Consider the following 24,778-nt stretch of genomic DNA (forward strand, 5'->3'; position numbering starts at 1 on the left):
TTCAACAGAGGGGAGGTCATAGCCATACTGTGTGTGTGTACCAGGATACTGAAGGAGTCTGGCCAGAGCAAGAACATGTATTTCAGCAGCAGATTTTGTAACTGCGGTTCACGACACTGTAGTAACAAACAACATCATGATGCCTCCTTAGACACGCAGATAATAAACCATTTGCCTACAAGGCTTTCTTTTTCTGCTAGGGAAAGCAGCTTTGCCTTACCTGTTGGTCCTGTCATGGAGCGGGTAAACTACTTTTTGTACCTCATGCCATCAGCCTTGCAAGCTAGTTCCAAAGTGGGAGGCACGCTTAACAATATGGAATGATACAGAAACACACTCTGAGAAAATCAATTTACACAGAAGACAAGATAAGCTGCCTGTGTTCCAGTAGTGGCTGATAAGGGTATGGCAATGAACTGAAGCAGCAGGACTAACAAAATCAGAGATGCACACGAAAGGAAAATGACAGATATTTTAATACTTCTAAAAAAAAGAGGCAGCCAAATTAGAATTCAGTGGAATGGGCAATCTCAAAAGAACCCCCAAACATTATATGACTGTGTTAATTACACGATGCTGTGGTGAAATGGACACAACCCGGCAGAGCCTGTTTTGTGCCTGCTCTCTTCACGCTAAGAAAACTATGGCAGACTGAAGAAAACCAATGCACGAGGAGGAAGACTTTTTTAACCACAGAATGAATCCCTGTGTGCAACTTTCAACAATAACCATTTGTGGGTTTAGTGGTTTTAGAAGAAATGGTACAAAACGCCCCTGATTTTGCCAATGCAAGATGACTAACTGGAGCTTAATGTTTCCTGTGGTATGTGACTGTGGATGACAGATCAGATCCTCCAAGAGAATGGTTTAGAAAGCCGAAAGAGAAATTTCTTGTTTGCTGTCAAAAGGAGTCCCAGATTTTGAAAGGTGACATTGCAGGCTTCCCAGAACGTTTTGCACACGAGAAACGGACAGAAGTCTTTGCAGAATATATTAACTGTTCCTCCACGTAATGATAAAAGAATTTCTGTAAAGATAAGTAATGCCACTGTGAAGAAGCTTGGTGAGGCCACAAATTAATACATTTAAGAACACATTTAGAAACTGAGTTTCTGGCAGTTGACTGCTCTTTGAGAGACATAGGAAACAGGACAGGTATCTGTCCTGGTACCTGGTCGTTATGAGCTGATACTTTATCTCACCAGACCTTCAGCTCTGGAAGAGCTCTAGTATTTGAAGAGGTCATTTGAAACCAACCCAAGACTGGAAACTGAAGGGCTTGGCAGAGAGTGGGGTTCGAGAGGGACACCAGTGAAAAAGAAAAATCCAAGTACACCACCAGAACATTGATTTTAAAACTCATTTTCTTGCACAGGAGCTTCCTGAAACAGACGGCCAAACAAAGGCCTATTGGACACTCCTGTCTCATCATTAGATTGCTAATGAAAATATGATTTTGGTTTAGAACAGTGTCAATCCTTTGATGCAGCAGGCAACTGCAGTGGACATAGCCGAGCTGTTTCAAAACGCTAAAATCTTGGAAAGCAGTGTACAGATGGACATATCCACAGCAATTTCCAAGTAAGACCTGCACTTGTGTACACTGCTACAAAGGCATGTGCCATGCAGGATTTCTTAAAAAACAAAGTCGCAACAAATTTACAGTTCCTCATTTCTCCAAAGACTTATGAGTTTCTCACTCCTTCTCTACCTTGCTTTATTCAGAAACAAAAGAGAAAGCAAAAGAGCACAAATCCCCATATTTAGAAATTTTCTTGTTTAATGGGTTTTCTACAATGTATTTTATTCCTGCTTCTCCAGAGATACCTTTGAGAAAACTAAGGTAAAAGGATACAAAATCATCAGGGTTTTGACAAATATGTACATCTTGAAAATCTCTAGCAAGGAATTACATTTCTGAGCATGAACCAGGCTGAAATGTACACATAGTGCACAAGTCTCCCTTAAATTGTTTTCTCCTACATCCTACAGATAAAAATCAGAGAACTCTGCTTTGGGGAATGGGAGAGAAGCAAGCAGTGCACCAAAATGAGAAATCGCATTAAGAGTTCAGATTAAAAAAAATGTATGATATATAAAAGCCTTCATTATCTTCAAATATTTAATGAAACATGCTGTTTTGGTATCCTGAGAATTGGTGAAAGCTCTTCTGCTGAAAAGTCACTCATTTTTCCAGCACAAGAAGGGCTAATTAATTCTTTCGTCACTTGGAAAAAGATCAGTGCTCACTCTAGTGGAGATTTCATGATCAGGGATGTCCAAAATACCAGTTTCCTAAGGCTATAAAAATGGGGAAAATTATCACTGCTCTGTAGAGAAAAAAAAAATACAATACTGCCTCATCAGGTTAGTTCCAACAAAAGAATGATATCTAGGTCTGCTACTGGCACCTGCAGCACGTTTGTGCAGCCCTATCTACACTGAAGATAAACTATGAAGTTATTTTTTTCCCCCCTCACAGCTGTGAACATACATGAAGACCTGGGCTGGACGGTCCTGGGAGTGCATCTTTACATAGACTACAGACTGTTCACAGTTTCAGGCTCTGGACAGATTTATTTATGACTAATTAATTAGCTTGACAATTCTACTCAGAGAATGTAATACGATTTCAATAAAACCTTTAACATAAGAAAAATGATTGCACTAACAAGTATTTTGACTAATTATGATGGAAATCTGAGCAGACACCACATTTAATTAAACAGAGTGTTTTTAAAAGCGCAAATGTAAACTTAGAGATGGTGGCTAATCTGACATGATGACTCTTCAGTCACAGCTGAAGCACAGCTAATCCACCTCTTGCGTAGTGGTAAACATGGATAATGCACACAGATGCATTTTGGCCATGCTTCAAACTTCCAACTCTGTTCTTAAGCCTCAAAGGACAGCTTTGAGTTAAGGATAAAGCCCCTCTTGCACACCACTACCAAAGAAACCTTCTGATTATGATCTCATGAAAGCATAATCAGTAACTCACACAAGTTAAAAGCGTGGCAAACAGTAAAGGTCATGTAATTGGGCCTTTATTGAGTCCATGTGTTAAAGCCACTCTTGGCTTTAACTGGCACTCCTGTATAATAAACATCTCTCTCCAAACGTAAGCAATGAGCTTTCTCAAAATTGATGAAATCTCACAGCAGCATCTGTCACATTGGAGTCCTTCTAGGGTCTCAAAGGAGGATGCTTTCACTTTAGTATATCAAGTGACAGAAATTGCAGCACCTCCAAGTGATAGTTTCTTTACTTAGCGCTCCACAATGTTTTAACCTTGTATTGGAAGCAAACAAGTGTTTAAAAGTTGAGGTGAAAAGTTTTGGAAACAAATGCAACTCTTTCCTGACTAGTTGTTAGAAAGACTTCCTCAACACTGCTCTCTCTTACCATCTGCTGCAGGGATTTTTCAAAAATCTTTTCTTTGTGAATGTCCAGAGTAATTTTGTTCTCGTTTTATGGGCTGCCACTGACCAAAGCAAATTCTAGATACTACCATGAAAGAAGAACTAAATTCCTTACTTAAACAGAACATTTGATCGGTGTACTGGAAAACACATTGATTTGTCTACTGAGACAAGACCCTGGTATGTGGACATAAATTACTGCAATATTTCCACGTACCACACACGCCTCCATATAGTTATGTCCTCTGTAACCATACTTTGAACTTTTCAAAGCAAGATGGACTTATCTTCATAGTAAAGCAGAGAAGTATTACCTTATCCCCAGCTTCCGATTGGAAACTGAACACTTTCGCCAAACAACTTTTCTGTCTTTCACAGGCAGGATCTGCACAGCTTCAGCCCTGGGTTTCAGTATCAGTCTCAGGAGGTCAAGCCTTTTGACTTTAGGTCCAGAATAGTCTAGAATGGTCCTACCATTTAAATGAAGCATCTTCTTTAGAGTGAGCTCATCCTTGACTTCCTGCACACACAAAGGAGAGACCAGCACTTGCAGAAGAAAATTCAGCTGAGCCAGACTCCAATTTACCTGCTGTCTTGAAGTGCCTTTCTCTTTTCTCCCTGGGTCTTCCTGGGTGCAGATTGAGTTAATTTGCAGTGTAGGAATCTTCACGTGGCCTGGACTCTGCTAACTTTCTCTATGCTGGTTTGCAAGCAAAGTCACAACCCAGACAGGTGGTAGCGAGTCCTGAGCCCTCTGCACAGCCCTCAGGAAAAGCATCATTTTACTGATTTTTAGCAACAGTTATTTGGAGAAATCCTCTCCTCAGACGTGTTTTCCTTCTGCTCCTAGCCACTGCTACTGCACTAATTCTTTCCCACACTTCAAGGCCGGTCTTTTTTGCCTTCCCCTTCTTCTTGTCACCATCTCTCTTTAGAGGGGATTCAGATGATGAACATGTCAAACAGTCGTGCTGTTTTTTCTTTTTCCTCCTTCTGCTTCAGTCTCTTTCGTCACTGGGATTAAGAAGTGGTCCTGGCATTTTCTAGGTTAAAAGTTTTGTGCAGATGAACTTGGTTAAAGACAAAAGCAATGTTCTGATAGAGGCAGTGCTGGAGCAGCCAGGGCAGTCCCTCGTTCAAGAAAGATGAAAGAAATTAGGTAGAGTTATGACCGTCAGGGTAACATTGAGCTTCCAGATGAACCATTTGCACACACTTGCAGGAATGAGTCCTGTTCAGAAAGGTATGAATTTTATTTTCGGAAAGCCACATTCTGGTTTGTTTGGGTTTTGGTGGTTTGTTTTTTTTTAAACTCTGGATAATGTGAACTATCATCTGTAGTATAAATACTGACAGTAAGAGTCAGGAACTGAAAGTTCACCAGAAGAACAACTTGCAGAGATCCTAACCTCATTTTTATTAGAGAAAATGCCAGTGGAACAGTTCAGCTTCAGACATGAATGTGTGGACATCCCCAAACCCAAACTTACCTCTGATGAAAAACCAGAGCGAGTCTGATGACAGCAGAAGTCTATACTCTGCCTTGACATAACTGCCTCATTTGGGCTGAAAAGTTTTGCTAAGATCACAGCTGTAATTTATTCCTCAATGCACAGCTATGGTAACTCCAGTCTGCTCTTGCAGACTGAGGCCAAGCTATCCTTTTCGTCCTTCAACACATCCCAGATGTGCTGGTCCTGGAGTCGAAGGCTGCTGGAGGTTGTCCAAATCCCCCAAAGCAGCCTTTATTGACTAAAAGAAGTGACTAGCTCTTGGCTGAGTGTGGTCCACGGTACTTTCATAAAGAAATAAATACTGGAGCAGAATGATGTCCCACACTGCAAACCTTGCTGACCTGTCAGGTCTTCGCTCTAGATCACTACAGGGAACAGAAATGCAGTCTGTGGGTCAGACCCTGCCTGTCACCTGTAGTGACTTGTTGTATACCAGTCAGCTGAGTCTGGGTCAATTCTGTTTGGTTCTGCTTGAATTTCTGCTTAATAGCGGTTTGGGTTTGGGAGTTGTGTCTTTGTTTTGATTTGATTTGTCACATTTTCTGTAGCTCGCAGTTCTAGGACTGCACCAGGGTAGCTGAAGGCAGCCCAAGACTGCCCTGTTGCAGTCCCACCCTCTTCCGAGGGTGTGTGATGAGCTAACCAAGACAGCAGATAAAGTTAAAAATCAATCACTTTCTGTATGGTTAGTTTTCAACCAGGGCAGCTCCCTGAGTGGCCGCATCAGCACTGGCACAAGAAAGAGAATGGAAATGTGTGAACAGGAATGGGAAAGAAGATGGGACAGTGTCAGCTGCCAGCCTGGCTGAAGCTGTTGTGGAATGGCACTGGAAGAGAGGCAAATTGTTCCCATGCCATGGGCAGGCATCAACTTTTCTCACTGCACTCTCAAATTTCATTATCATGGAGTGGGAAAGAAACCAAACTGAAAATCATCAACAAGAAGACGATTCCTCCAATGCACTGCTGAAACCAATAGAACCTGTACCCAAACAGGACATGCGCATCCTAATGGCACTGCCAGAGCCACCATGTGAACACAAGGCTTCTTATGTCTGAGAAAAACAAAAATTCCAAACACATGATCCCATCCTCAGAAATATGCTTTTGCAATCATTCATTAAGATTATACACCAAAAATAACACAAGTTGACTCATGTTTGTCATGTATTTAAGCTTGAGGGTTTCTTTGGACCAACAGTGGGGTACAAACACGTTTCTGAAATGTGATAAAGCAGCTGTACTCTTTAAACAGAATATGACATACATACCTCTCAGGAAAGTGAGGCACACGCCAACTGCCACCCTTCCAACTGTGGCATGCCACCTAGGTGTGCTGTTCTGCTGAACTGAAGTTAGGATGAATGTCTGTTTTCAAGTGGCTGTCTTGCCATGTCTCAGAAAATGTTGTACAGAATATTACAGAAGAGAGTGGATAAGGATGTTGCACCAGGAGGCTTTCGTGATCATGCCAACCGTACAGCCAACTGTCACTGAGGAAATCCACTGTTCCAGGTATGACCTGTCTCAGCTAAGAATGATGCCGTTCTGGTGCAAAGGTGAGGCCCATTTTGCTGCTATTGCACATGAAGTGCTTGGGCAAACATGACTGGAACACATGCACTCCTGAATCTGGAAAGCCTGACACTCCTCCACCAGCCTTTACGGATAAGGTGGTGCATACAGCATATGGGCTCCCTCCTGTGGATCTCCCAAGATGTACCAGAGAAGGACCATGCAAGTACAGCTCTAGAGCGCTGCAGCTGAGGAAGATGCCACGCAACCTGCTCTCTCTTCAGGTCTGCTCAGAAAAGGGACTCTCCCACACTCTCCACAGTGTTCCAGGAAGGAGATTCCTTCTCTGCTCTGCTGAGAGTGGAAACACACTGCTGTCTAGACAATGGCATTAAGTTTATGCAACACACAAACTATTTTCAAACTTCCAAATCTCTGAGGAACAGTGGTTTTTGGTTTTTTCCTCCTATCCTTTCTACCTTTGAATCTCTCTTTTTTTTTTTTTCCTCAGAGAAAATGCCATTAAAAACCACTTGTGTTAACCAAAAACAGTTTCAAAAAGTCTTAATGGTTAAGTTAAACAAAAATCAAGAAATACCAATGAGTAATGCTATATGTACAGGCTTAACTCTGTCTCCTTATTTTCACAAGGCATTAAAACCTCATTAAGTACACAAGCCCATACTAATTCTCATCTATGAGACACAACATCAAGAAGCTTCTCCTAGAACTGTGAATTTTACACAGCCAAGGAACTGGTGCCAGAATCCTGCAGGTTTCCTCTCGGTACATAGCTGTTACAAACAGCTGAGTAGCCTTTGAAAATCAGGTCTGTTGAGTCAATGAACACTTTAATATGCAGATACACAGTAAGCTGCACAGTTGTAAGCTGTGTGGTACAAGACAGACAGAGGTCTAGGGAAAATATGCTTTCACATAAAGACCAATCAACTTAATTTAATAGTTTGTTGCTGTAACCTTTCAATTGTATCCAACAAACTGAGAAGGGTATGAAATAGGGATGGCAGAAACTGCAATGCCACAACTTGCTGACCACAAGATTCATTAGAAATGTTTTTGGGGGAAATAGGTATGGAAAAAACTCTCAAGCCCAAACCACACCGGTCATACGCAGATGCCCACACACATTTTCAAATGCAGATTTTTAAAGTAGTATAAATCTGTTTTCAGAAAAGTTATGATTGAACTGTAGGCTATTAACGTCGTCCTAAAGGAGAACAACTGAACAAAGCACCTCAGTTAAAAGGTCCATTTGACATGATGCAAAAGGTATGTCTAGTCAACGTTTGAGTTTTCCACAGGCAGTTCACACATATTTTAATCGAAGGCTTTTTGTTTTTTCAAAGAGATGTATTAAAATACTTTCTGTGCATTGAGACTGGTCAGTAGCTCATCTTGTGCTTGCCAGAAATATAACTTATACTTTACCACAGGAACCAATTTAAGCACTTCATTACTAAATTTGGTTTATCTGCATGTCTGTAATCAGAGATAAAAAGTAAGCTTCACCTAAAGATCTCTTCGCTGCTTGATTATCATCAGAGCAGATGCTCATGCATTTGAAGTAAACTGTCATTTGACTGTGGCTTGGGTAACAAAACCAGATTTGTTGTCAAGACATAGTAATAACGTGCAAAACAGTGTTGCAGACTCTCATGAATGAATATTAGTTCAGGGAATTCTGCTTGGGTTATAAGAAGAACTCAAGGCCTTCCTTCTATGTCTCACTATGCTCAGGGAAGCCCCTCCGGACTGGCTGCTTCCTCCAGTTTCCCTTCTGGGTGGAATAACCAACCACAGCCCAGTCAGAAGATTGGCACAATTCTCTCCTCAGAGCAGAGTGAGTTAGTTCGAGGATCTTCTTCTGCTTTGCTGGGAGTGTTATAGAGGAATCAGAGAGGGAAGAATTGTTTTCACAGAAGGGCAATGACCATCCCTTTCTTTCCATCTCTCATAAAACTGGTTTCTGCTCCCCAGTTTTCATGAGACCTCTGGCCTGGGGAAGGGAACAAATCCTGAAGAACCTAGGTATGCTCCATTACCTGCTCTAAACCAAGAAGGGAGGGAAAGACCTTACTGCAGTTACCACAGTCTTTGCAGACAGGGTCAGAAACATGTATAAACCTAGAGATGGAAGTTTCTGTTAGGAGTTGTTGGGGTTGGGGATGGGTGGAGAAACAGAGATTTTATAAGAAAAGGAAATCTGCACACCTCCAGGTAACCATTCATCCTGCCAGAAAACTTGCACATTCCTGATCCTTTTAAATGACTCCCCATTAATTAAATTCAATTAACTTAGACTGCTTGACTGTATTTTACAGGATGAGAAAACCTTACTTTTGGATGAATAAAGGTCTTTAATATAAATAAGCTACATATTTAGGAATGTTTTAAATCTTGCACTTCTACTGCTAGGTTTCAATTAACTGCTGTCTAAACAAATCACAGTTACAGTGGCATCATAGCACCAACTATATAAATCACAAAGTTTACTTGACTCAGATGCTTGGCAGGACAATTTAAAAGGGTCCATTAACAAACAGGATATTCCCAATGATAAAATTAAAATGTGGGCCCCATTAGTGGGCACGATAAGGTGCAGGCTTTTTTCCATCAAAGGAAAGCTACTGTTATGCCAAGTAAAAATGTGAATGCAGGTGGTTCTTGATGTGATGAAGGCCCTCTAATTTCTGTCTGGGAGAGACAGTGTAAGCCTCCTGAATCTATACCCAATACTGACATGTCACAGCTCCAACTGGAGGGGAATAACATATTGCATCATAAGCTTTCAATTACACTCTTTTGCCGATACAGAAATCTGACCATGCCTATGCAATTTAAATAGATGTTCCCATGAAAAAAATGGAAGGGAGGGAAAAATCCCAGCACAAACAAACAAACAAACAAACATCAATAAAGGTAATGGTCAGCACATCTTGCTAGCGAATTATTTCCCAACTCTTAATATGGCTACGCATTTCATCTGTTGCTCGCGATTACAGACCTGAGTAATTCTATCTTTCCCCTCCCTCCTTTCTGGCAGATGCCAGTGTGTTTCGTTGTGCAACCTGCCTGTTCTCCCTAAAGGTCCCTGTGTGGAATACTGCAGGCACATAAGCTGCCTGCAGCTATTTGATATACCTGTGGCTTCACAAGGAAAAATTATATTTTTTTTTCAATATAGTCACTCAAATGGACTCTGTTTCAACAGTTCAATTTATTTCCCAGAACCTTTGCAAGAAAAAGACTGGCTAGGGCTCAAAGTGGGAAAAATGAAAGCAGTGTTTACTGCAGTTTAAAAGGAACAGGCTGAAGGTGGTACTTGTACTCCTTACTGAAGGTGTTCAGTGGATTTGATTATTTGCGTATGCAGCTTTTAGTCTCAGATTTCTATTTACTATATCAATATTCACATATACACAAGGTGAGAGCAAGTAAAAAACATTGCAGATAAAGCCTATTTTCTCCTGATCTTCGACAAGTTGTGAACTCTCCATGTCTTCCTCATATTCTCACAAAAAATAGATTCATAACCGCAGTGCTGAAAGCTTTGAACTTGTTCTCTATTCTGATGGTCTAAGAGTCTGCTCCCTACTTCTCTGACTAGCTATCACTGCAAAGGCTGGCTCTGCAGTTCCTGCTACTGGTTTCCGTGCTTCAGTGCTGAGAGCTGGTGACAGGTCTTCTCAGTCATGGGCTGCTGTTTGGGGAGTTTGTTTTTCATGGTGCCGTGCCAAAACCTGAGGCTGGGAGATCGTCAGGCTTGATGTCAGGCAATATTTATTTCCTCTAGCATCGGTTGGGTTTAGGTAGCTGTTTACCCAGACTAAGAGGTAGCTTCAGAGGATTTGTAGGACCAGCTCTGAAAGCTTATTGAAGTATTTGATATCGATGGCAGCTAGCGCTGAAGCAGCTGGAATATAATTGCCAACTTTTCCTTCTACGGTCAAATGAGCTTGACTCCACCAACTGGTTGCAAAACAAAGCAAACTTTCATACATGGATGCATAAAATCCACGGAGGTTCTTGTTTGGTTCAAGCAAATCCACTCCAAATCTTTGTAAGCCTTTACTAAGACATTTCTATCCTGCAGATGCCCCTTGTCCAAGTCAGACAGACCCGTCAAGTAATGCCTCCTAAGCACTTCTGTGCAGCTAATTGGTCTTCTATGCACAGACGATGAATCCATATACCACGGCAGACTTCAAGCATGGTAGCTGGTTAAAGTCTTTCTGGTGTCTCTGTATAATAGTACCACTGTCTTACTTACAATATTTCTTCTGAGGCAGACTTCAGGTTTTGCTGCTTTGCTGTGATTATACAACCCAGTCTCAGTTCTGTGTTCCTGCCTGGCCCACTTTATGTTCATGGCTGGCTTGAGGGATGTGAGGAGAGCAGTGGATTGTGTTTACCCTGACTTTAGTAAGGCTTTCAACACCGTCTCCCACAACATCCCTGCGGAAGAAGCCAGGAACTGGAATTTGCATAAGCGAGGCAGACACTCGCTTAGTGGGCTGTGATCAGCAGCACAAGTCCAGCCAGAGGCCAGTCACTAGCAGAATACCTCGAAGGTTGATTTGGGATCAATACTGTCTAACAACTTAATTAATGACTGAGATGGTGTGACAAACTGCACCCTCGGCAAGTTTACAGATGATACAAGACTGGTAGCATGGCTGACACACCAGAAGATCATGCTGCCATCGAGAGGGACCTCAACAGGCTGAAAGAATGGACCGACAGGAACCTCACGAAGCACAACAACTGGAAGTGCCAAGTCCTGCACCTGGGGAGGAACATCCCCAAGGCCAATATATACTGGTGACCATGCAGTTGGTAAGCAGCTTGGCAGAGAATAAGCTGGGTGTCCTGGTGGACACCAAGTTGACCACCAGGCAGAAAAGTGCCCTTGTGGGAAAGAAGGCAAACAGCCTCCTGGGCTGCATCAGACAGGGCACTGCCAGCAGGCTAATGGAGGTGATCCTTCCCCTGTGCTCAACCCTGGTGAGAAACACCTGGAGTGCTGGGTCCAGTCCTAAGCTTCCCTGTATGACAGACATGGACACAATGGAGTGAGTCCAAAGAAGGGGCATAAAGGCATGGGAACATGCCTCACAGAAGTTTCAGAACATATCTGATTTTTCCCTAGCTTAGCTCTCCTACAAAGAAAGCATAAGGAAAGAGATGAATCTTCTACAGGTTCTCCTACAGCCTGACAAGTCTCATTAGAGACTGGGAGGGCCAGTGCTACGGTCAAAGGCGTTGTAGGACTGTCAATTCACACAAAGCAGTGGCCAGGGTGCTACACAAGGGGAAAATGCATCAGATCTCAATGCATGTATACTCACTGAACAGGACGCCTGTTACTTTACACAACTGGCTGAGCTAAAAGCATCACAGTTGGCCCAGATGCTTTTTATGCATGGATCTGAATTTTATTTTGTATACGAAGAGCTAGTCTTTCATTACATTATTACATACATTTTACTACAATCACAGTTTATTACAATTCACATTTCAAGATGTTAAGTCTCCAGAAACCAAAGAGAAGGGAAAAAAACCAAAGTTAAGCATGCATTCAACAACATATCAAAGATGTGATCTTGTGTTTCTTCCACTTACAATTTAAAAAATAGCCATTTACTTAACAGAATATACAAATAAAACTATCTTCTACCTTTACTGAAACACACACCTGCACCAACAGACACAAACTACATTTTGTACAAATAAGTCACTGCAAAGCACATTATGTGGTTTCTTATTGAAAGACTGAGGACTGCAATGTAACTATGCATTCTTTGCTGTGTATTGTGGGTGACTGCACTTTCCCTCATGTCTGGGCTACAGTCTGATGTAGTGAAGAGTTTGACCACAAATAAACAGTTAAAAAAGCAAACAAGCAAACAAAAAAAACCCAGGAAAACAAACAAACAAACAAAATCTATCATGATTGAACAGCAGAATTAAAAGAGACCAATAGAAGTAAAGTAGTATCTTTCCAAGGTGGAATTTGTATGAAAAAGGGCAGAATAAAAGAAGAACAGACCCTGGCAAACCAATTGTGAAGCCACAGTAAGGTGACACAAAAAAGGGTTTAAGATGCTTTTTCTTGAAAGCTTTTAAAATCTCAGTTAAGAACTCAGTGCTCTGAGCTAAGTTATACAATATTTTAAATCTTACTCAACATGATGCAAGTACCCACTACATATCACTATTCTGAAAGTTCTGGATCACACCATATTTCTTACACACACGCATGGCCCAGGAAGAGTGTGGTTTCTTGTATTTGTTTTGTATGTTCATTAGTCACTTTGCTAGAAGCAAGTAATTCATACTTGTAGCTGCCCTAAAAAAGCCCCTTTGGAAAGCATGGTACCAACAGAAGCAGCTAAATACATGAAAAAATTCTTCCAGTTAGTTCTCACTTCTTACTTCATGGCATTCCTAGTAATAGCATTAACTTTAGATCACCAAGAACATATTTAGGAAACTGTCAGTAAAAAGAGGTGATGTAGACAGAAAACACTTTAATTTACATGAAGAAGAAGAAAGCAATACAGCCTGGATTTTATATTTCAGAGAGACTGTAGTAACATGAAGAGAAAAATGTATACGTTTTCACAAAATGCAGTCTTGAACACTGGGCTGTCCTGTCAGTTCCACTGCTTTTCAATAGTTATGTTGTACAATGCAGCTACTACTGTAAAAGTAGTAAAAATATCTTATTATTTAAGCTTTTTTTTTTGTTAAAAATGCATTGGAATATTTATAGAAAAGATAAACAATGAAAATATTGAAGAATGGTTTATTTAACACAACTTTACACTGCTGTGTAAAAAGAATAATTATGTAGTTTACACATATACCATGTAAATTACTATGGAAACCATATGTAACTTACACTACAAGGTGCCTTGTAACTCATCTCTGCCGAGCAATAAATCCTTCCCCTCTTTCTTCTTGGCAAAACTTTGAGAAACTTTACTGCTGTTTTCTATCAGCAGATACAACAGATGGCTGGCACATGCTTGCTTTACTAAGAAAGCGGGATCTCTACAGCATTACTTTGATCCCTGGTGGCATGTCTACAACACTGAGATGCAAAATACCACAGCTGAGCAGAATTTAAATATTAAAGGTTTGGAGTTGGGCTCTCGATATGAGAACCCCCTGTCTGAAAATCATGCTCACAGTATGTAAACATCTTCACATTCCACATGGAAATTTTGGTACAGAGGTCAGAAAACAAACTATTTCCTCTGTTTGGTGACATGAAACCACAGTCAAGTTACTACTGTAAATCCTCAAAGTGTGAGTTTGTGCAATTGCCTTGACCAAACTTCCAGAACAGCCATAGTTTTATTGGAAAAAAACTGAATTGTGCACACAAGACATCTTTTTAAGCTGAAAAGCATCAGTGTAATCACTGGGTATGAATAAGATATACACAAAAAAAAATCAACAGTTTCTTTGAAGAAAAGTTTCCTTTGAAGAATTAATTTGTTTTGAAATTCACCAGTTTTGTTTTGAAGGAAACAGTAATGTTTGGATGGAGCATCCAATTGCAACAAGAATGCCTTAAAATTAGTAGTCTGTTAACTTTCCTCTGGACAAGGAGAAAAACTTCTGACATAGCTGGATAGTTTATCTTCACAGTCAAGCCACGTCTCAGCAATACAAGATAATTCCAGAGGAGGAGATTGAGTTCTTCATGGCTGATGGTCACATTACTGAGATCAGAACCAGTCTCCAGGAGCTGCAGTTATATACCATTCCCAAGCTCCAATTTATAGTAGAAATGATGCTGGAAAATGTACTGATGACATATATCCCCTCTTCCTAAGAGGTGGGCATCTTTTTGCTTTACTCATGAAGACTAACAACTCTTTGATCAGAAGAAACTCATCCTTTCCAGTAGAGACAGGTCCAATTGCTTCTTTTAAGGGCCCCAGGGATTGCATGCTGTGATGTCCCCTTATTGTGCTCTTGTGACCACAAGCACTCCTGGGACTAAAGATTGTTCTTTCTCCAGCACTTGATCCCCTTGTGTGCACATGTATTACTCCTGTCATAGGGCAGGATCGCCGCTCTCATGTCACAAAAAGACACGCATCTGGCAGCACGAGGCTGGATATATCTGTAGCACGTAATACACACGCAATATCCGTGCACCATGAGATATGTGCATGCACTCTCCAGGCACATGGGCCAAATCCTATTCACATGCCAGCACAAAACTGAGTATTCAGATGTCACACCATGGGCACACATTTAGCTACGCAAGAGAAGAGCCGTGGGGTACTCACGACACTGGATGTAGGAAGCGACGTGCTACAGTAATTCATCTGACCCCAAATACTTCTATATCTGACAGGAAGAAAGTAGCCTGGGCAAATTGTGGCCCAGATGGTCTGTTTCTGTGGATCAAACCAGGCAGTGCCACAAAACAAAAACTCCAGCTTGGTTTTTGATTCCTTTTCTCATCTCTCATCTATTAAATCAAATTGACTGTTTCTGTGTCACTGAGCACTCGCTTCCTGTGCACTGATCAACCTTTTTTTTGATATGGTTCTCTCCCACCAGCACTCACTTATATGTAAAATTAATTTTATTTCTGTCAGAATTCCCACCGAAAGTTAAGCATACATACTGGTGTTTGTCCATTTGGAGTTTAAATACCTGCCCTGAGTTCCTAAACACTGTGGAGATGTTATCACTACAATCTCCAGTACCTCCTACTGGTGGACACTGTGAAATATGTTGCAGCATTAGTCAGCATAATGAAGTCTATTCTTCTTTCAGCAGACTTTATGTTCAATTTTCTCCAGAGGACAAACCCCCCAAAAGTCCTTACTCTTTCTTTTGCAAAAAAACAGACGGAATAAAACCATAAAGCACGCCACTGAGTTTTAGTGATTACACAGATACACTACCACTGACTTTTGTTTTTCCAAACCTTGCAAACCAAGGAACAATCTTTGTAATTACCAATTTACCCAAAATACATTTTTTTTTTTTCTAAACAGAACATAACATCTCTAATCTTATGTTTATATTCATACATAAACCCACAAGGTACATAAAGCCATAACAATCCTGTTCTGCAGTATCCTAGCCTTCTCAGAACCCCCGGCTTACCCTGATTTTGCCAGAAAAAAACAGGTATTCAGCACCCTCAGACACTTACATTTTGGTTTCCCTTCATATTTCCTAATAATTAATTAGGACTAATGGACTACGGACTAAAAGCAACGGATGTTTTTCTGCGGTTAATGTTTCCTAGTGAAAAAGGCTTTAATTGTCTGTTTACCATATAAAATCTTTTCTACATAAAATGGTTCCAGGTCATAGAGGCCACTGTATTAAATCTAAATGTAGTGAGCTTTTACCGCTTCAGTTTTCACAGAATACAGGCATAATCTGGTCCTTAAAATGTTCCTTTCAACAGACACTTTTGAACTAGAATATGGACATATGCAGTGGTATAGGACTGAGAAGTACTGCCACTCCCTGGGCTGGATTATTTCCTCACCTACAACTTGGACCACGGTTTATCCCAGAACTGAGTAGATGGAATCTACCCACAAGCTATTTATACCTACTTTGCACAGGTGTAAACAGGGGTGCAGAGTGCACAGCAGAAGAGACTTAGTCCTACCCCGTTGGAGGTTCCAGGTGTTGTGGGTGGATGATAGCTGGCTGCCAGGCACCCACCCAGCCACTCTCTCATTCCCCTGTGTTGTTGATATCAGGGCTAGGAAAAATGTAATGACATAGAGAGTTTCTCCTGCATCTGCTCAGAACTCCTCCTATCTTTATTAGACCCAAAAAGGGTCCAGCTAATACTGACAGCCCCAAAACTTGGCACCTGAGAGAAACATCTCCAGATTTCAGGTTATACAATGGTAAGAGGCCTATAAGGCACAAGATATAAGACTCGGAGGAAATTTTACCAAACCACAGACAACTGTATGCTAGTTAACAGTTGTTTTACAGAGAGCAGTCTAGTACTTCAATATCCTGAACGCTTTTCATCTTTCAAAGAGAACTAGTATTTTTTCCTTTTCCTTCTTCCTTTCTTGTCTCTCTTCTCCCCTTTTCTCGTCTCCCCTTACCTCTCCTTCTCTCCTCCTCTCCTTCTTCTTCCCCTTCCCACTTCCCCTTCCCTGACTCAAAAAATTTCCAGACAAAAGTATTCTTCCAGAGTAAAGGTAGTAAGTATTCAGTACTTTCCTGAACTTGTCAGAGGAAACTTCTAAGAACCTGCACACTTAAAACCAAAACAGAACACTGAAAAAAACCTGTTAAAATGTACTCATTTCTTCCCCTCAAAAAATATCAGAAATTCTGTGAAAAACAAACTGTGTTCTTTTGCCACAAAACTTTTATCCTACTCTATTTGCAACACTACTGTGGACACCCTTTGACTAAGAGACATAAAAAAAGGTGTGCCAATGATGGTGTTGCCATATGGGCTACAGAAGAAATACTCATGTTTCTTCCTGTTCCTTCTCATTGGGAAAAGGGCTGGGTGGCACAGGCACAGTACGTGTCTGGTTTCCACAGAGGACAACAAGAACTGTAGGTAACAGGCAGCTGTACCCAAACATCTCTAAAGGATGCAAACTCCAATATGTTTGTGCTACCAAAAAGCAGACATTTTCTCTAGGATGTTAAGTATGCCCATTTTTCCCTCCCACTCCTAAAACACCAGAGGGTTAAACTCCTTCCTTGGCTCAGGCTGCTGGTTGAAATCCTGCTCTTCATCTGCAAACCCACATAGGTTTTTAAGTATCTTCAGCCACAAGACTGGAGTGCCAATGTTTATATTGGCCGTACACAGAGATGAACTTGTAAGGAATAGCTAGATAGGATTATAACATCTCCAAATGCAGAGTCTCCCAATTTTAACACTTGTTTACCCATGAATATGTGAATGTTAATACATCATGCTACGAACACCATAGTGCAATGATTCTACTTTAACCGTTTAAGTATTTTGCTTACTAATTATGTTTTGTCTAATACGAATTCAGCAAAGAGGAGGAGGAATAATGGGTTAAACAGATTTGCTGCTGCTGAGAGGGATTTTGCCCTGCAAGTTGCATCAAGGACAATGCTTGTCTTTAAGTCTGTGAGTCTTCTGACCAAAGTCAGCACTACAAACATCTTTTCCTAATGACCTACCAATAGGCAGCAGAGGACGGAGAAGGGAGCACAAGAAAGAAGGACAAAAGAAAGGGGACAGATTACAAAATAACATCTCAATTTTCCTTTCCAAGACCAGGTAGTTCTATCATGGATGGCAACTGAAGCTGATGGAGAAATGGAGCAGGAAAGAGAGACCCCCAAAACACTGATTATTTCTAATTACTTAAATGCCAAGCCTTGGCGTACAAAGCTGTTTTCTCTGTAAAGCTGGACTGGAACGCCAAAGACTTTGAGTAAGCCACTTAGCCTTTGAGGGTAGCATTTTGTTTCTCCACATTCCCCTCCCTCTCTAGAATAGAGGAGGTGGAGTGTTAGGAAACACAAAGGCTTTGTGAGGACAGCAAAAATTAGAAGGACCTCAGACAACACCTGAAAGCCAAACAAGTCCTGTAATTATGAAGAGTATTTTAAAACAACCAAAACCACAACCAAATTTGTGAAGCTGCAATTAGCTTAATTATACAACCATTTTTCACTGAAGGTAAATAGCTTCAACTTTACCAAGTTCTCCATTGTATAAAGTCGATGTTCAGCATTGTAAAAATGAGTCCATTTTATTCATCATTTTAATATTACGATGACCTTTTTCTGTATCTGTGATAACGCCTCCTAATGCTGTTCAGCTTTATCCAAATTTAACGTACGTCCTCGGTGTGTCAAATCATGCATATGTTTCTCCATGAAAATATGTCACACATTCTTATCTTTTCAACAAAAGAATCCGAAGGGATTCAGGACACGGCAGATTTACGTGGTTTTGCAATTAAAGTTGGTAAAATTATGTTTACAGAAGGGAATTGTTATTCACCAGGAGTGCAGAGCGAGCGCGTTACGGTCAGGAAACGGTGAATGACCTACAGTGTATGCCCAGAAGCCAGAGAGAGCTCCAAGAAAACCGCATCCATGGAGCCGCTGTCAGGTAACGTTTTACTGAGAGCAAAGGCTCCTGGTGCCCCCTCCGAACGCGGGCGCCGATCACCCCTCCCGCCGGTTCTCCAGCCCCGAGACGCAGCGCCCCACACACCCCTCAGGAGGGCTTTCCCGGACGCGACCGCCGCTGCTCCTCGCTGCTCCCCGCACCTGCTGCTCCCCGCACCCCCTGCTCCCGGCATCCCACCCTCTGCTCCGGCATCCCACCCTCTGCTCCCCGCGCCCTTCGCATCCTCTACTCCTCGCTTCCCCCTCGCTGCTCCTCGCCCCTCTGCTCCCCGCATCCCACCCGCATCCTCCCCACCCCACCCCCGCCCTCCCCTGCTGCTCCCTCTGCTCCTCGCGTTCCCCTCGCTGGTCCCCGCACCTTCCCCGCATCCCTCCCGTTGCTTATCGCTGCTCCCCGCGTCCCACCCTCTGCTCCCCGCACCCTCTGCTCCCCGCGTCCCCCACGCCGCTACTTACTGCTCCCCGCATCCCACCCGCGCGTCCCCACCACCTGCGTCCCCTCCCGCGCTGCTCCCCGCACCTGCTGCTCCCGCACCCTCTGCTCCCCGTGTGTCCTCCCCCGCTGCTCCCCGCACCCTACACGCATCCTTCCCAACCCCCGCTGCTCCCCGCACCCGCTGCTCCTCGCGTACCCCCACCTCTCCCTGCTGCTTCTCGCTGCTACCTGCACCCTCTCCTCCCTACGTGTTCCCCCCTGCTCCCGCATCCTCTGCTCCCCGTGTGTCCTCCCCCGCTGCTCCCCGCACCCTACACGCATCCTTCCCAACCCCCGCTGCTCCCCGCACCCGCTGTTCCCCGCGTCCCTCCTACTGCTCCCCGCGTACCCCCACCTCTCCCTGCTGCTTCTCGCTGCTACCTGCACCCTCTCCTCCCTACGTGTTCCCCCCTGCTCCCGCATCCTCTGCTCCCCGCGTCCCCCCGGCTGCTACTCGCCGCTCCCCGCGCCCTCTGCTCCCTGCGTGTGTCCCCCGGCTGCTCCCCGCACCCTGCGTGTGTCCCCCCGCTGCTCCCCGCGTCCCTCCTGCTGCTCCTCGCTGCTCCCCGCACCCTCTGCCCCCCCGTCCCACCCGCTGCTCCCCGCACACTCGGCTCCGCGGGACGCGTGGGCTCCGGGCCGCTCCGCACCCCGCGAGCCTCGGGGAGGGCTTCCCTCGACCTCCCCACCCGCCCGGGCCGCGGAGGCCGCGCCCGGTGCCCGCACCTACCCGTCCCGTCGCCTGCCAGGTGAAGTTGACGGCGCGGATGGCGACGGGGACGGCGGGCATCCTCTGCTGCGCCTTCCTGAAGTCGTGCGTGAACGGGGCCATCCTCCCCTCGGACACGATCAGGATGTCCTCCTCGAAGCCTGCGAAAGGCAAAGGGGCGTGATGGGCGGCGGCGACGCCGACCCCCGCCCGGGCTCCGCTCCTCGCAGGGCGCTCGCCCGCCGCTCACCGATGAGAAGCCGCGCTTGCCGGGCATCGATCCACAGGTAGAGCGTGTCGGGCTGGCGCGGCGCTGCCCGCAGGCTGCAGAGGCTGAGGGCGCCGCAGAGCAGCGCCGCGCAGAGCCGCCCCGCCGGGGCCATGCTCCGCGCTGCCGTCCGGCTCTGCCGCCGCGCCAGGCGGGGCGGGGCCCGGCCCCGGCCCCGGGGAGGAGGGGCTGCAGGTGGGCACAGCCGCGGGAGCCCTAAAGTGCCGCGAATCAACGCTCTAAGGCTCCTTCTGCAGAGTTTTAGAAAGCGAGCGGGGGAGCGATCTCTCTCCATCCATCGCGTGCAGCGAGACAGGAGCTGGGACAGGGTGTATTGCCCACTCGCGTGCATGGGTGTGAATTTTCCCAGAAATCTTATGCATATTCTATTACTTCCCAAGGACTCATTTTAATGTTATTATGATCTTCACAACCATCAAATCTCTCGCTAATTTGGAGCCGGCTCCAGCTCTCTGCCTGACCTCGCACTTGAGATAAACTCCAAACACAGAGGTGATCAGAGAAGCAGACGCATCTGTTCAGCACAGATCACACTGCACACGAGACATTATTATCTTCAAAGAATGACCAGTGTCTGGCAAAACACTGTCTGAAAGAAAACATACTGTTGGAGGGACATTCTGTCTAACTTCCAAAACCTACGATTACTTAGATAAAACTTAATTCTAAATTAATTTAATTCTTAAATAAAAAATCCACTTTTTGTAATAGAATCATAGAATTGTAGAATAGTTTGGGTTGGAAGGGACCTTAAAGTTCATCCAGTTCCAACCCCCTGCCATGGGCAGTGACATCCCACCAGACCAGGCTGCCGGAGGCTCCATCCAACCTGGCCTTGAACACCTCCAGGGATGGGGCAGCCACAGTTTCCCTGGGCAACCTGTGCCAGTGCCTCACCACTGGCATGGTGAAGAAATTCTTCCTTCTGAAGCAGAGCATTAAAATGACATCTCTAATTTTCTATATACCAGTATATGTAAGGCATCTCTGCGCCTCCGAACACTTTCCAAGCCCCTTCCTCCCAGCTTCGCTGCATTTTACGGATGGGGAGCTGGGACTCAGGGAGGGAGTATCTTGCAGAAGTTTACCCAAGGAGAGCGTTTGTGGGCAAATGTAGGATGGAATACACTTGTCTTACATCATAGAATCATAGAATAGTTTGGGTTGGAAGCAACCTTAAAGATCACCCAGTTCCAGCCTCAGGTGATTCCCTAGTACTTCAGCTTCCCTGAGCAACTTTTGCCTGTGCCTCACCACTCTCATCATGAAGAAATTCTTCCTTATGTCTAGTCTATATCTGCCCCTGTCCAGTTTATACCCATTGCCCCTTATCCTACCTCCTCTCCCACGGGAGATGAGCTGCAGGGTCACCATTCCTGGCACGGCTGTGCACGAGGTGCTGCATGTCCCAGCCCCTCTCCCAGTGTGTGCTCTGCAGGGGCACCATTGGCACCCTGGCTGTCACAGAATCATAGAATAATCCAGGGTGGAAAAGACCTTTAGGATCATTGAGTCCAACTGTAAACATAACACCACCAAGTCCACCACTAAACCATGTCCCTAGGCACTACATCTACACATCTTTTAAACAACTCCAGGGATGGGAACTCCACCACAGGTCACAAAAGCATCATTGAAGAACCTCAGTTCTGCTTGAAGAACCTCAGTTTGCGCATAGCAGTTGCCTGGAATATGCGGAGTTTGATTTATGGATTAGGGAAGCACCACCAAAATGGCACGTGGATGCAGTTGGGTAGGGGCTCCCAGTGGGATGCAGCAAAGCTGGGCGAGGCGCCTGCCCATACTGGCGGATGAGGGCACAGAGTGAGGCCACAGAGTGACGGCTCTTCCCAGCTCTAGAGAACTGCACAATGAATATGACAGTGTGCTAAAGAGAGAAAAAGCTTTCACCTGGCCTTCGTCTGAAAGCCTCATGAACAGCAGAAAGTGAAAAACTCTGAAATGTTGCCATTTACACAGAAAGCAGAACTGGCTCAATACAGAAACTTAGTAAAGCTGAAAGAATTTTCTATTCAGAAAGTTATTTTAACAGAATTATGCCTTTTAAAGGAAAAGAATAGTTTCTCAATTTGCTGGATTCTTTCATAGGAAAAAATCAAGTCTTTTTCTAAAAGCTAAAACTATCCAGGATAGATACAATTTGAATCAAAGTCCCAGGTTTCTGTCTGTAATGTTCTGGAAGAAACTAGAGGGTATTGTCTGTCTCTGAATGTTTCCTTCCACGCTGTTGGACTCCGTTCCACCCTGTTAGTGTGACTGCAAAAGTTATCTCTGGGTTAACCGCCTGAAATTGAATTCTTCAGGTCACGGGAAACAACATGAAGTTGGTCTTGCTTTTCCAGACAGATCTGCTTCAGCAGAGTTTGCCATATCAGTGTATACACCTGCAAAAGATACTGAGCTGTGTCATTAGTTTTCATTTTCATGTGTGAAGAGCTTAGCCAAACTGTTAACAGTTATTTTTTTAAGCAAGGAGTCTATGCTTCAACACATGAAATGACTTTCCCCTCCTGCTGATATGCTTTGCTGTGGGTTTTCCTGTATCTCCTTCTGAGGAATCTTCTGCCGCTGTCGATGGATCGCTTCACTAATCCCATGTCACTGTTCCCGTCCTGCAGTAGGTACCCTCCCTCATTTCTATTGTCCCATGTGCTTCGGATTTTATTTCCAAATTTCCTAGAACAGCAGACATACAGCGTACCTGAGAAGCACACATGTTTCCATGCTGTGTGTATGTATGTGTATGTATACATTCATGAATAACCTGTAATTATCATGGAATCATAGAATAGTTTCGATTGGAAGGAACTGTAAAGATCATCCAGTTCCAACCCCCTGCCATAGGCAGGGACATCCCACCAGATCAGGCTGCCGGAGCTCCATCCAACCTGGCCTTGAACACCTCCAGGGATGGGGCAGCCACAGTTTCCCCGGGCAACCTGTGCCAGTGCCTCATCACTGGCATGGTGAAGAAATTCTTCCTTCTGAAGCAGAGCATTAAAATGACATCTCTAATTTTCTATATACCAGTATATGTAAGGCATCTCTGCGCCTCCGAACACTTTCCAAGCCCTTTCCTCCCAGCTTCGCTGCGTTTTACAGATGGGGAGCTGGGACTCAGGGAGGGAGTATCTTGCAGAAGTTTACCCAAGGAGAGCGTTTGTGGGCAAATGTAGGATGGGATACACTTCTCTTAAGTCATAGAATCATAGAATAGTTTGGGTTGGAAGCAACCTTAAAGATCATCCAGTTCCAGCCTCAGGTGATTCCCTAGTAACTTGCCTAGCGGGAAAAGCTTAGGCTCCAAAAACTGGAGTCAGCGTATGAAGTCTAACACAAACGTCCGACTTCTAGATATTTATTAGATAAAGGTGATTATTTATTTATTTTTTTATGGTTTAGTGGTGAATTTGGCAGCGTTAGAGTTACGGTTGGACTTAGAATCATAGAACGGTTTGCGCTGGGAGGAGATCACCCGGCTCCCCCGGGAGGCCGGTGCGACGGCGCCCCCTGCCGGCCGCGGCCGCTCCTGCACCCCGCGCCGAGTGCAGGGGGGGGCTCGTCCCGCAGGAGGGGCTGTCAGGGACCCTCTTGCGTGAGAAACGGGTGGAGAGAACTTCCCACAGATGTTCAAACAAAGCCGTGCCGAAAAACAAAAAAAATCTATCACGTGGAGATTTGGGATGTGTAAAAGAAAACAGCTATTAATTATTTTGGAAATGTACTACTAATGGATTTGATTTTAGAAAGCAGAAAAATATTGTGATTTTAAGAACTACACGGGATTAATTTTTCTTAGCTTAAAAAATATGCAAGCCATCTTACATTTACAGGAGACTGAGGGGAGACCTTATTGCTCTCTACAACTACCTGAAAGGAGGTTGTGATGAGGAGGGAGCTGGCCTCTTCTCCCAAGTGACAGGGGACAGGACAAGGGGGAATGGCCTCAATTTGCGCCAGGGGAGGTTCAGAGTGGATATCAGGAAAAAAAAATTTCACAGAAAGGGTCATGGGGCACTGGCAGAGGCTGCCCAGGGAGGGGGTTGAGTCCCCATCCCTGGAGATATTTAAAAGATGGGCAGATGAGGTGCTCAGGGACATGGTTTAGTGGCAGATAGGAATGGTTGGACTCGATGATCCAAGAGGTCTTTTCCAACCTGGTGATTCTATGATTCTATGATTTGCAACTAAAGAGAAAAAATATCTGAACTCTAAACCTTTTAGAAAGAGGTTAGAAAGAGACCCTAATATAGGTATGATTTTTGTATATTCTAATAAAATTATTTACATAATAATTATTAACATAATAAGGCCAGGTTGGATAGGGCTTTGGCAGCCTGATCTAATGGGACATGTCCCTGCCCATCACGGGGATTTGGAACTAGATGATCTTTAAGGTCCGTTCCAACCCCAACTTTCTATGATTCCATGATTCTAATACTGGTTTTTTTATCATTTAAAGGCGCCTTGTTAAGATCTAGCAAAGGAATTGAATTGTCAGGTAGTAGCCCATCATTTCTGAAACTCCAGGGGTACAATGTAGACACCTCTGAGTAAAAAAAGCATAACGATCAGCTTGCTTTCCGTCAAAGTAGGTGGTGGCTGAAATACTGTTCAGTGGGAATGTGTTTGTATCTCCAGAATGTCCCAGTCCATATA

General features: G+C 44.0%; 1 protein-coding gene across 1 annotated transcript in view; it reads right to left on the bottom strand.

The window, feature by feature from the left end:
* Nucleotides 1-20,403, bottom strand: part of WIF1 (WNT inhibitory factor 1) — a 44,732-nt gene extending 24,329 nt beyond the window's left edge. The window contains exons 1-2 of the mRNA XM_054056214.1: nucleotides 20,060-20,403; nucleotides 19,831-19,970 (exon numbers count right to left, since the gene is read on the bottom strand). Coding sequence (XP_053912189.1) covers nucleotides 19,831-19,970; nucleotides 20,060-20,372 — 453 coding nt within the window. The 5' untranslated portion in view covers nucleotides 20,373-20,403. The remainder of the gene's footprint in view (nucleotides 1-19,830; nucleotides 19,971-20,059) is intronic.
* Between the last annotated feature and the right edge of the window lie 4,375 nt (nucleotides 20,404-24,778).

This window comes from Cuculus canorus, chromosome 1 (genome assembly GCF_017976375.1).
Source record: "Cuculus canorus isolate bCucCan1 chromosome 1, bCucCan1.pri, whole genome shotgun sequence".
Taxonomy (NCBI): Eukaryota; Metazoa; Chordata; class Aves; order Cuculiformes; family Cuculidae; genus Cuculus; species Cuculus canorus.